Source organism: Mesitornis unicolor, unplaced genomic scaffold (genome assembly GCF_000695765.1).
Source record: "Mesitornis unicolor isolate BGI_N332 unplaced genomic scaffold, ASM69576v1 scaffold11309, whole genome shotgun sequence".
NCBI classification, from domain to species: Eukaryota; Metazoa; Chordata; class Aves; order Mesitornithiformes; family Mesitornithidae; genus Mesitornis; species Mesitornis unicolor.
In genome coordinates this window covers 3,693-15,597 of record NW_010209274.1, presented here as the reverse complement: position 1 = coordinate 15,597, position 11,905 = coordinate 3,693, and the positions used below count along the sequence as shown (strand labels likewise).

General features: G+C 35.2%; 1 protein-coding gene across 1 annotated transcript in view; it reads right to left on the bottom strand.

Annotated features, from left to right (window-relative positions):
• The window catches only part of IL31RA (interleukin 31 receptor A), a 21,980-nt gene that overhangs the window by 9,148 nt on the left and 927 nt on the right, over positions 1-11,905 (bottom strand). Inside the window, exons 2-8 of the mRNA XM_010192836.1 lie at positions 10,464-10,760; positions 9,294-9,414; positions 6,977-7,143; positions 5,417-5,568; positions 2,431-2,596; positions 1,741-1,823; positions 975-1,191 (exon numbers count right to left, since the gene is read on the bottom strand). Coding sequence (XP_010191138.1) covers positions 975-1,191; positions 1,741-1,823; positions 2,431-2,596; positions 5,417-5,568; positions 6,977-7,143; positions 9,294-9,414; positions 10,464-10,760 — 1,203 coding nt within the window. The remainder of the gene's footprint in view (positions 1-974; positions 1,192-1,740; positions 1,824-2,430; positions 2,597-5,416; positions 5,569-6,976; positions 7,144-9,293; positions 9,415-10,463; positions 10,761-11,905) is intronic.

Here is an 11,905-nt window from a genome sequence, read left to right as displayed (position 1 = left end):
AAAAAACATGCCACACCATGTAAAATTAAAAAACCCCACACATTTATTGTGGGATACAGAAGTGGATAGAGTCAGCAACCTCCAGGACAAGATGACATAATGTCTACACATCCAGTTTTCTGATTAAACTGAAATAAGATTGAGCAATTCCTGGGGGACACTTGCACTTATTTCATGAACAACTGATGCAGGAGAAGTGATTCAAGCACATCAAGCGCAATCTCTCTTACGGATCATGGGTAGGCAGCAGGATGCTGCAATACAAGGCTCACAGAGGTATCAGAATTAAACGTTAAAGCCAGAGAACACAACTGCAGTGCTAGAGCAGACCAGCTTCCTGACTCTGGCTGTGGGTGAGAAGGGGTATTTTGGGAATGCATATGAAATGAGAATAAACACGTTTATCTCTGCTTCCATTGACACATCCTAGGGACTAATATTGAATGCATCTTTGAATTATATTTTTAAATGCACTGCAATAATGTCCTGTGGTAACCAATGTTATGATCTAGCAGAGGGATGAGACAGAATTGAGTGGGAGTCTATATATTTCTTTGGGAGGTCCAAGGTTAAAAAACAAACAAACAAACAAAAACACAAAAAAAACCACACCAAAACCAAAACCAAAGCCCACAAAAAAACCCAAAACAACCAAACCCAAAAAACATCAGAAATTAATAAAATAGACATTCTAGTAAGATATAAAGTGCTGATATCTGGAAAACTATACTTCAAAACAAAAAAAACAACAATATGTAATAATCAGTAACAGAAATACGATATGTGATAGCAAAATACAACAAAAAAAGTAATGGTCTATAAAACCTTGTACATAACACAGTTCTATACATATAAAACTATGACAAAAGTTCTTAGCACAATTTTGCTTCCACTCTGAAAGAACTTAAACAGATGTCATGAAGATAATTTTTTTGTTAAAGAGAAGAATATATCATGAAATTGAGAAATCTTACTTTTTTCATCAGTGGATGGGATCCTCAAAATAGCTTCAGGAGAATATCCAGCAGAGTTATAGGCAGTAATAGATATTATATAAGCCTCTTCATTTAAAAGTAAAATAGTTTTCTTATCAGTAGAGATGTTTGTAATTTTAAGTGCAGTGTTGTTTTCTGGAAAATACTGTATTTTGTAGCCTAGAATTCTCCCAGAAGGTGGAAAGCTGTTTAACAGCTATTAAAAAAACATGCATTAATAAGTGTTTCACACTCTTATTTATATAATCAAAAGTATATACTGTATTAAAAGAGTCCAGATCAAATTACAAAATGATTACACTATATTTAGAAAAATAAGGTACTTTCTTCAGTTCCATCTTCAGGACAGTCAGCTGCAACAATTTCATTGAAAGCAAACTTCAAAAGTCAAATACTGAGATTTGAAATGCAAAGAGCCTCTGGTCACTCTACTAGAAGATTAAGTGAATTCAAACACAGCTTTGGTAAGCCATACTATCTAAGAGCAGTTGTAAGGATTTGCAACCAGATTTTCCAGTGATCTGAACACAATTAAATCCTTCCTTTCTGTACAGATTACAGAATTTTGTTCATCTACTGTTCAGAAAACAAAAGCCTTTTCAATTATGCTTTAGTTCAGTGAGGTTATTTTCTGATGACACCAAAACCCCCTGGCAGTTATATGCCCTATAACACTAAAATACTTTAACGCAACATCAGCTGCAGGATACCAATATGATTATCAGTTCACAAAGAAAACACATACCTTCCACATAAGATGTACAGATCTACTTTCAGATGAGTGTGAGGACACAATTACCCTCCACAAATCCACTTTTTCTGAAGGAGCTATTTTAAGACACAAAAATATCTTAAAATCTGTTGTTACATTACAAACATAGTGTAATATGCTAAAAACAATCAAAAGGCTTCAAAAATACAATCTGAGAGAAAGTTATTAAAAAGAAGTTTTCCCTTGTGTAATGTTTGCCTTTTTTCCCCAATTAGTACAGCTTTTCTCTTTCTATAAGTTTCCTCCTGCTTTTTTATGTTAAGTTCTAGAGGAGATTTTCTAGTCTTTGTTTTATAACTGGCAATTTAATGTCTCTACTTATAATTCTTATTATTGGAAATACATGCTACATTACATTTCTGCTACTATCCTACTTAGCAATGTTCAGTGTCCATATACACTCTTAATTTTTTCTCTCTTCACTGTCTATTCATCCATTTTCTTTCTTAGCCCTATGCAGTTTGTATCACCTTTCAGTTCCTCTCCACTCCTTGCTCTTGTCCTTCAGTTTTCCCTCTTTTGTATTTAAACAAAATACATCTGTTCAAACAATAGAATTCTAAATTAAATAGACTGATAATATGCTGAAAATGGATGTTTCCATTATGAAATCCTAATGCCCCAAAGTGTAACCAAATAAAACTTACTAAATAGGTATCCCACCTTTCTCTTCTGTGCTTGCTGTTTTCCCTTTACTCCATTCACTCCAGAATATTGATACAACACTGATACACCGAATGGTCACCGAATACTCTGTGAAGTCCCACAGACCTGTGAGATTACATGAACCTGTTTTCTCTGCAGAATTCATCGGGACAGTGACAAATTCCTGAAAACAGATACATGAACAAAAATTATTCCCTACAAAATTGGATGCAGATACATGACTTATTAAAAAAACCAAACAAACAAAAAAAAAACCACACACAAAAAAACCCCACAAAGGAAGCAGTTTTCATGTTTCCCACCTCACACCTCTGAAATTCAAAATCACTTATTTCGTATTTCTGTATAGCATCTTCATTCTTCCTGTAAAACTCTGGGGTCTGAAAAGCTTGAGTCAAAGCTAGGTCTGTACTGACTGAACTGCGGCTTGAACTGTGTGTGGCTCACACGCAACTCCAGAGCAGCTGTGCTGGCATTGGAGGTGCTGGGACCGCAGCTCCCACTGCTGGGAAGCAACTGGGTGTTGCTGAAGCCAGTATCACCATAATGCCCTGGATACAGCTCTGCCTCCCTGTAGAGGCATCCCTGGCGAAGCAGTGATGGCCATCCCAAAGATTATCAGCAGCATATGACTAAAATGAAAAGACCAATGAAAACACAGAAAATTCTAGTACGAAGAGAAAGAAAAAAGATGAAGCCTTTAAGTGGTGAAGGAAGACAAAAGTATGAGAAACAACTGATGCAATATCTTCTTGGAAAAGTAATGACAAGGTGAGTAATTTCCTCGTCTTAGAAGGAGCCCACTTGTATCAGTGATGGAAATCAGACGCTAGATTGTTGTTCCAAAACAAAAGGTGAAAGACAACATGAAAACCAGAAACTGGAGTTGATGCATCACCTCAACTGGACTCACAACAGGAAGTAGAAGAAAACAACAGGAACTATCAAAACACTTAAGTGTTTGTGCACAGAAGGATTGATATAATCCCTACACCAACATTAATTAATGACTTATCTTTCAGACTGTGAAAATTAATCAGTAATTAGCAACTCTCCGCCTTTCAAATTTCAGATGACTGAAACGGGAAGATGCTAAAATAAATGTTCAAACTAGCTAAATTCTAACAAGAACAGCAAAGGTAAGTTTTAGAATTATGCAGATTCCCTCTTGGAAGCCAAACTGAATTGTCAAAAACCTGTGAAGAAATTCTTGTCTTCCACCAGTTGAACTCCCAATGAAAAGCAAACCAAACTACAACAATACAAAATGCAGACACCCACTCCTTTGAGCGCATAATAGGAAGTGCACTGCCCAATGAAACTGGAAATTTTAGTCCATTCTGGTCTCAAGAAACTCATTGTCAAAATCAGAAAACTGCTTCTATGAAAATGAATTCAGGTGTCTACAAACCACTGCTAAGTGACACTCTTCAGCCAACCTGAAAAACAAAAAAGCTTCAAAACTATTACCAGCCTCCTACAGAACAAGACACAAAGTCGCAAAAATCCCAGATTAGCTTTTAGTTTCTTGCCAAAAGTCTATTAACAATATATAATAACTAGAAACATAGTATATGTAAGTAGAAAAAAAGTTCATCTGTTTTCCACTCAGTAAAAACAGTTCCCAGCAAACTATTTAGATTGTCTTGGTAAGAAGGCTTAAAAGGTCAAAAAAATCTGCTCAAAGAGTTTTTCTTATTTTGCATAAATGTGCTGACAGACAGAAAAACAGGTCCTATATCTAACTGATGGTTTGAGGCTGTCTGTGTTGGCCATTGCCATTGGATTGTCTACAGACAAAACTATGAATAACGGCTGTTTAACATCCTACAAAACTAAACTCACTGAATCTTTGTTTTTACTTATCACAGCTACTAATTTTTCTCTAGAATGCCTGTGGAAAAATGCAGGTTAAGTTCAGAGGAAGAAAATGGATGTAGACTGTATTGGATAGCGAAAAAGTAGACAGGTGATTTCTTACGCAGGTGCTGACAAACACATAATACACAATAGTGCTGTAACTTCACAAAAACATGAATATTTTCAACAATTGGGAAGGATCTCATATGCACATAAGCATCACAAGGACACCAGTGTCTTGACTCTGAAGTGATAAACATCTTGAACAGGAGTTTTACATAACCATTAGTTCATTTTCTAATATTGCAGGTGAATCCGAGCCACCCTGCCCATCAGATCATCCCAAATATCCTGAATCCAACAACCAGTATGTCATATCTACAGTAAAGATGCTTCCCATAAGAATGTGAGGAGGACACTAATTAGAAACATCTTTAGTAGCAGGAACTTATTTTAAGCTCTGAGGACTATTATTAGTTACTCTGATGAATTCTTCTCTCCCAGAATTACACATTTGAGGTATAAAGAAGTAAGGTCAAGGCAGACATCTCAGTGTAATGAACTTAAAAAAACATGCCAAGCAACCTGGCCATTCTTAAACATGGAAGAGGAAACAGTAAGTCTGCAAACAGAATCATTTCCATACTGAGGAGCATTGGAATAGGCCATCTGAAATAAGCAAATGACTGAACACTGGTTTTTACTCAGAAAAGTAACTTCCCTTATTTTCCCTTTTGCAAAATTTATACTTTCATTCACTTGAAAATTAATGTATTGTTAGTCCAGCTCAATCTGATTCAGCTACTGAATAAATGCCGTGTTCATCATCAAAATGTGGCAGGAAAATAAAATATGTTGACTGATTGTGTAATCCTTTAGCCTGCAGTCATCCCTTAGCCTTTGACAGAAACATTGATAAGTATGGTATGTATCAAAACAAACACTGACCAAAAGAAAGAAAGTAACTAATCCTAGACAATAAAATAATTATCTTAATATCATGCATACCTAATTATGCTCTGCTAACATAACAAGATTCTAATCATTATTTCCAAGTGCTTGTTGCATTTTTCTATTTAGTCACAAATAACCAAACATTCACAAGAAACTTTAGGTACTTTACCGAAGAGTTTGAATACAAGTTTGTGTATTGGACCTGGCAAATCAAATCTTGTGAAGGGATAATCTTCTCAGGCATTCTCCAGGTTACTGTAAGCAACTGCTTTACACCTGTGAGTTTTTTAACTGAAAGTATTTCAGGAGGTTCAAATTTCTCTAGAAAGGAGAAACAAAAACATTAACAAGGGAAAGTGCTCTATGTGTGTTCCAAGATGTTTAATTATTATCCCAAAAACATACATCCTACAGAGTATTCACATGATGGTCTATTTTATAGACATAACTCTACCTATGGAAAGTTATCTATAAGAGAGATGGAACATAACTGATTTAACACTGACAAATAGACTCTCAAACAGATGTGCAGATTTATTTTATCTGTATCAGCAGTGAAGAACACTACTCAGAGACAACAGAAGGGAAAAGAAACAAAGCGGAGCTGGGATGCCAAAGTAAAGTCCAGACTGTAGATGAGGGAAGAATTCAGTTGAAAAGGATATGAGGGCGAGAGAAGTGTGGAGGAGACGATGGGAAAAGAATGGGTTAGCACTGAGAAAAGAGACGGCTGGTACGGAGGATGTGAAGGTAACGGGGAGCCCCAGCAGGTCTGAACATGGGAAGTAAAGGAGCTGGAGCATTGAGGAATGCTGCAGCAAAGATAAAAAATGACCCTTTTAACAAGTAACTGCACCAAAACGAACAGAGGAAATGCAGCACTGTGCAGAGGTAGAAGAGATGGACAAAATAACATTATTGCTCCTGGGAACCACAGAACAGGTAGGTTTTAACATTCCTAACCTGAAAGCCGAATAGCAGAGTAAATGATGAGAGAACTTGGAGAAATTATAATACCACTATCCATTTTCAGCTAGATATTGCACCAACATCTAGTAACACTGAAAATTAGAAAAGTACAATCCAAGTACCACTTAGTCTGATGAAAAGTTTTAGCATATGTCCTTTACTTGTTAAAAATTAAACCCAGTCATTTATAATGGATACGTCAGACATGAGCTTTAAAGAATGTTGGTGTAGTTAGACATTTCATATTATGAATACAGTACACTGTCATTTTTCACCAACTCTCAGTAAGACCAAGAAATTGCTGAAAATTGCTGCTGTACTACCAACCAGTTCACAGATTTTACATGGAAAGGCCATCAATTAAAACATAGCAGGAGACTTGCTTCAACTGAACTGGAAACATACTAATTTTGATGAAAAAAAAAAGGGAATGATGAAACATTTTATTAAACCCTAAATGTAAGTTCAGAGATAATTAGCTAGATAATTAGTTCAGAGTTAATTTTAGCTAATAATTAAAATTAGATGGCATTTCAAAACTGAAGCCAATTTGAAACCAAATTAAGCCAAATAATAGTTTCAAAATAATTACACTGAAATATTTTTTAAATTATTTTCTTCTATGTAAACCAACTTTGATTACACAAGTTGTTCCAGATTTCCGTAACCTGCATGCTACAGGGAAGGGGAAAAGAACTGGGGAGAGTGTGGTCAGTTAACATACACTACTATATGTATATTTAACTCTGGTTTTAATTACCTATTTTTTCCATAGGTATAGGAACACAATCTGATAAGGCTTCACCCAAAACATTTTCAGCTTTCACTTGAAAACAAAATGTACTAAGATATGGTATATGTGGATAATAAAATGAACACGACTCCTTTTCACTTTCGCAGAAGCCCACTGTATTTGGAAGAGTCACCCTTCCTTCTATCATCCTAAAAACAAAGGAGAAAAATAAAACGAGTTATAAATTAGACGGTTTTCTTAGAATAACTCAAACTGATTGGTGGGTTACTATTTAATTATTATTTGTATGTTTTTGAAGTTGCAGGACATTTTTGCCAGTTCACAAAGATGCTATGTTTGTACAAACGAATAATTCTTCCTAATCACACTGCCCTGGCAAATGCATATACAAAGCCTGCACAGACTCAGTTAGTTTTAACTGCAATTAATAAGACAACCTTCCAGGAGCAGCAGTGAAGAGTAAAAATGCCTTAATGGGGGATCTACATGCTATTATTATTTTAGATTAAAATCTCAAATAGAAGTGAAATCGTGTAACTCCGCACAAGATCTCCTTTAAAAATATAGTCAGATATAGCTAGTAACACATGCCACATGGAACAAGGTGATAACAACGTTTTATTCACCTTTTAAATATAGAAAAAAGAAAAGCCAAAGCACTGCCAAGCTATTACAAGGCAACAGAAATTTGACAGATTTTCCTGAAAGAACACACTAATAATATGCTGTCTTTACAGCCTATACTTTCATAATAGGTAGTGTGGGATGCAAAACTAATAAAATTTGTTTCATTTTTGTGACCCATAAAGAAATTTTTCAACAAATAAAAATTTGTATAGAGGGCCTGTGCTAATTATTTCATATTATGCAGTAAGTGAGCAAATCATTCATGTAACTCAAAAATCAGTTTGAGGCTGGTATTTCATGAACATTTTTAGGCAGAGTAACCCTGCAGTGCTGCGAAAGGAAGCGTTCCTATCTTCCCTAACATGCCTATCTGCGTATTTCCATCCACAGCTCTCTGTCCCCTTGCAGCAGTGCTCTTGTAGTCCTATGGTAAACTCAGCTGAGGAGTTACCTGGATCAAAATTAATGGTTAGATTTTACTGGAAATAGTTCTGCAATCCAATTCACTGTGTGGCTAAAGAAGAATTTGTAATGAACCAAAGAATTTGAAATGTACTGTCACTAGCTGTTGTAGTTTATGGTTTCACAAACTCAGCTAAGTTACAAAATGTAGAAACACGAGGAGTGAGAAAGTTCCACTTAATGAAGGTGGAAGTCAAAAATGCCAAGCCTAAAATGGAGACAAAACTAAAGATGCTTTCCTGCCCTACCATTTAAATAAAAAGATACCATACACTAGCATAACTTGCAATAAGAAAATACCTCCTTTTGAGTCTGAATTCCTTCCCGTTCTCAAGAACAATTTTAGAAAACTCTTCATTAAATTATATTACTTAGAGTCTTGATTAGGCAGACAAGATCACTACAAGCAGCACTATTATGGAGAACTCATTGACAAGTATATCTGGGGCAAAATCTGTGCTGTCACCTTCAAAGTTTTATCCAAGATCTGCCTCAGAACAACATGGATTCACCATTTTCACAGTAACTTATGAAAAAGTACGCTCCTAAATAATAATTAAAACTTAATGGAAATTGAAAGAATCAAGTATTTATGCTTCTGTAATGAGGTCAGAAAAGCACTGAAAAGCATGAGACTACGTAATTTGTATTTGTAAATACAAGTCTGCAGATGAGAGCAATCAAAAAAGGACAAATAACTCTGTATTCTTTCACTGAAACCTTATGACTCCAAAGGTCCCTAGGTCAAACTCCACTGATGTCAAGTAGAGTAACAGAGGCTTTAATAGTTTTAACTGGGAATTGTTCAGAGGAGGAAGTAATCTTTTTTTTACCCATCCAAAACAAGGATGGTAACACAGAAAGTTTCCGGGTAACACTCCCACAAAGTGCCTCCATTCTCCTTTTGTACCTAGGGTCACTCAATTTTTTATCTAATTAGTGATGTTACTTCAAGGAAACATGTGAGTATCCATTCTGCTGCAAACATTTCTCTACTTAGTATTGGGTTGAGAATGCTCATTTTCATTATATAGCATACTAAAAAGGTATTAGACTGTAACTTTTTTCAACCATTACGAACCCCAGATTAATTGAATTTAGTGAGGAAATGCAATGACTCTGAACTCCATGATGTTTTCAGGTTTTCTTTAAACAGAAGAAGTCAGGATATGATGGGAAGGGAGCCAGTGGTTTCTGCCCAAGCAATAGAGTTCCCAATACATCCTATACGTACATTTTTCGGTAAAGAGTATAGTTTGTTGTAAGATTTGTTTCTCTTCCTGAAGTCCAGCTGCAGGTAAGTTCCACATCAAAGTAATAAAAGCAGGAAATGTTTCCTGGTGTGTCCGGTGGAACTACAATGACAAAGGGTAAAGAAAAAACAAAGTCCAGTAAAAATAAGTAACTTTAATGCACAACTGATTTTCTTGGTCAAAAAGCAAATTATGGAAAACTTCACACTTTCTTCTGCTGGGGAGACAGGGACACTTTCTCCAACTACTTCTCAGAAGTACTCAACTAAATGGGCCTGGAGGTATTTTTGCAGCAACTCATTAAATATCTTATATCAAAACACTACATACATTGTCCTGAACCTCTAAATATAAGCCTCATGACATACCTGTACCTGAAGGTCAGTCCAGAGAGCAAGAGGAAAACAAAGAAACAGCACAAAAGTTCAGGAAAAGACATTCCCTGAAAGATAAATCTCCTCTTGGTTCCTTCCTAGAATGTCTACCCAGACATCCTATGAAAACCCCTAATCTGAGAAGCCTGCACGACCTCAGAGTGCAGAAGACAACTTCCTGGTAAACACATCTATACGACCTTGAAGAGAACATTCTGGACTCTTTATCTTATAAGCAAGATAGCGCAAATGAAACAATCCTTTGCAATCTCTACAGTCTGAAGTCATCCATAAAAATGTAACATCCTCAAAGACTTCTTTGTTAAAGCCCAACTTCTTAACTTGATAGAAGAAACTGGAGTTGAAAGGAAGAGAACCGAGCTCATTGAAATAAACTGGTTGAAAAACCCTCTCTCCAAAATGTTACTTTTCTGTCCCAGCTTACACAACACTCAAAATATCTTTCTTTTATTGACAATCTTACGGCACACTAAACTTTACAGACAGGCAAAAACCTTTTGCTGGTTTTTATCCCACAGATACTATTTTTCTGCATGTATTGTTTCTCTACCAGAACATGACCCCCAGGCATATGTTCATATAATCTAGACCTAATCTGTTCAATAAATTAGATAACTGGTATACATATTTATCCTGTAACCTTCTCCATAACAGACTGTACTCATTTCAAAAGAAAAGCAGTTGTTTAAAAAGTAAAGTTTTTACAGTAAGTTCTTAAAAAAATGTTACAATTAATTTTTCCACATTTCTACTTACAGCCAGATTTAACTTCAGTGTGAACTAAAAGTTGCTCCTTGCCCAAGTACTTAGTGAAACACTTCACATGAGCTTTGCTGTAATTGAAATTATGGATGGTTACACTAGATACAGTCTCATTCACAATGTTATAGTTCTCCTGAGCAATCAAATCATGGTTCAATTTCCAGATGATGTGGCTTGCGTTTCTGTGAGGTGTGTAGCGTTTTCCAAGAACACAAAACAGTTTCAGGGTGGATCCTCTTTCAATTTCAGGAGATGAAGGAAAAATGTCAGCATCTCTGATAGAGTATTCATCTAAAACAGAATAAAAGATACCACATAACCTAATTCCTTTAAAAATACCAGCGGAAAGTTATTTTATTGTCTGCAGATCATTTAATTAGGTTTTTTTTTCATATGGAATTAAAATAAAATGCTCAGTTACTCACTCAAATCAGATATTGCTGTTTGGAAACTCAGCTTACATTAATTACTGTATTACCATAGGTATTATATAAGAATGATATTTCTACACCTTCACAGAAAAAATAGAGAAATTTCAACTCCAATGTTTCATAATAGCTGAAAATGAAGAAAAGAGACTCTTGTCTTTCAAATCTGCTTTTAAAAACATTCCTATAAGTAAAAGGTATGCATAACATTTAGATGGTATCATTACTTACTTCTGTATCAGAAAATACACCAAACTGGTAAGTTTAAAATTTACAACTAAGCTGTAATATATTTCAGTTTCTCATTAGTAGTTTTACCTCTCATAGAATTTATATTCCCAGATACAGTGCAGGAAGTGTATATAAAATCCATGTAAAAGGAAAACACAGAAGCAGGATGAATAAACAAATTCACCAACAAAGTAATCAAACAGTGTAAGAATCACCCATTAGAGTCTTGCAAGGAGCTAGCTGTTTCTTTTTTTTGCTGCTACTTATTTTTTGAAACCATATTTCATATATACATCTGTTAAATAAAACAAAAAGCACCTCCAATTTTTGCAGACAGAATTTCCTTGTTAACATGTAGGAAATAAAATACTAATTTTATTCCTTATTTTCTGGTAATTCTCTCAATTTTGGGTGTATTAACTGTAAATTGCTTTCTATGGTTTTGTGTCCTGTTTGTTCCAAAGTAATGTCTTTATGTTTCAAAGTCCTACTAGTGGCTATTTCACACTATACTGCACAAACTTTACTATATATCAGTTGTAAGCAATTATCTGCACTGTTTCATATGTTGTTCAAGCTTCTAAAAACATATGCACCCCTCTTCCATGTAATTCCCAAACAATCTAAGACACAAACACCATTATATAATAAATTACTGTTGTGTGTTAAGTTGTATGTGATAAATTGCACATGGACTTTCAATTATTGTCACAAAGTCATTGTTTCAATCTGTCCTTGTTATTTCCTATTCTAACCTATTAAGCTTAATCAGTTTAA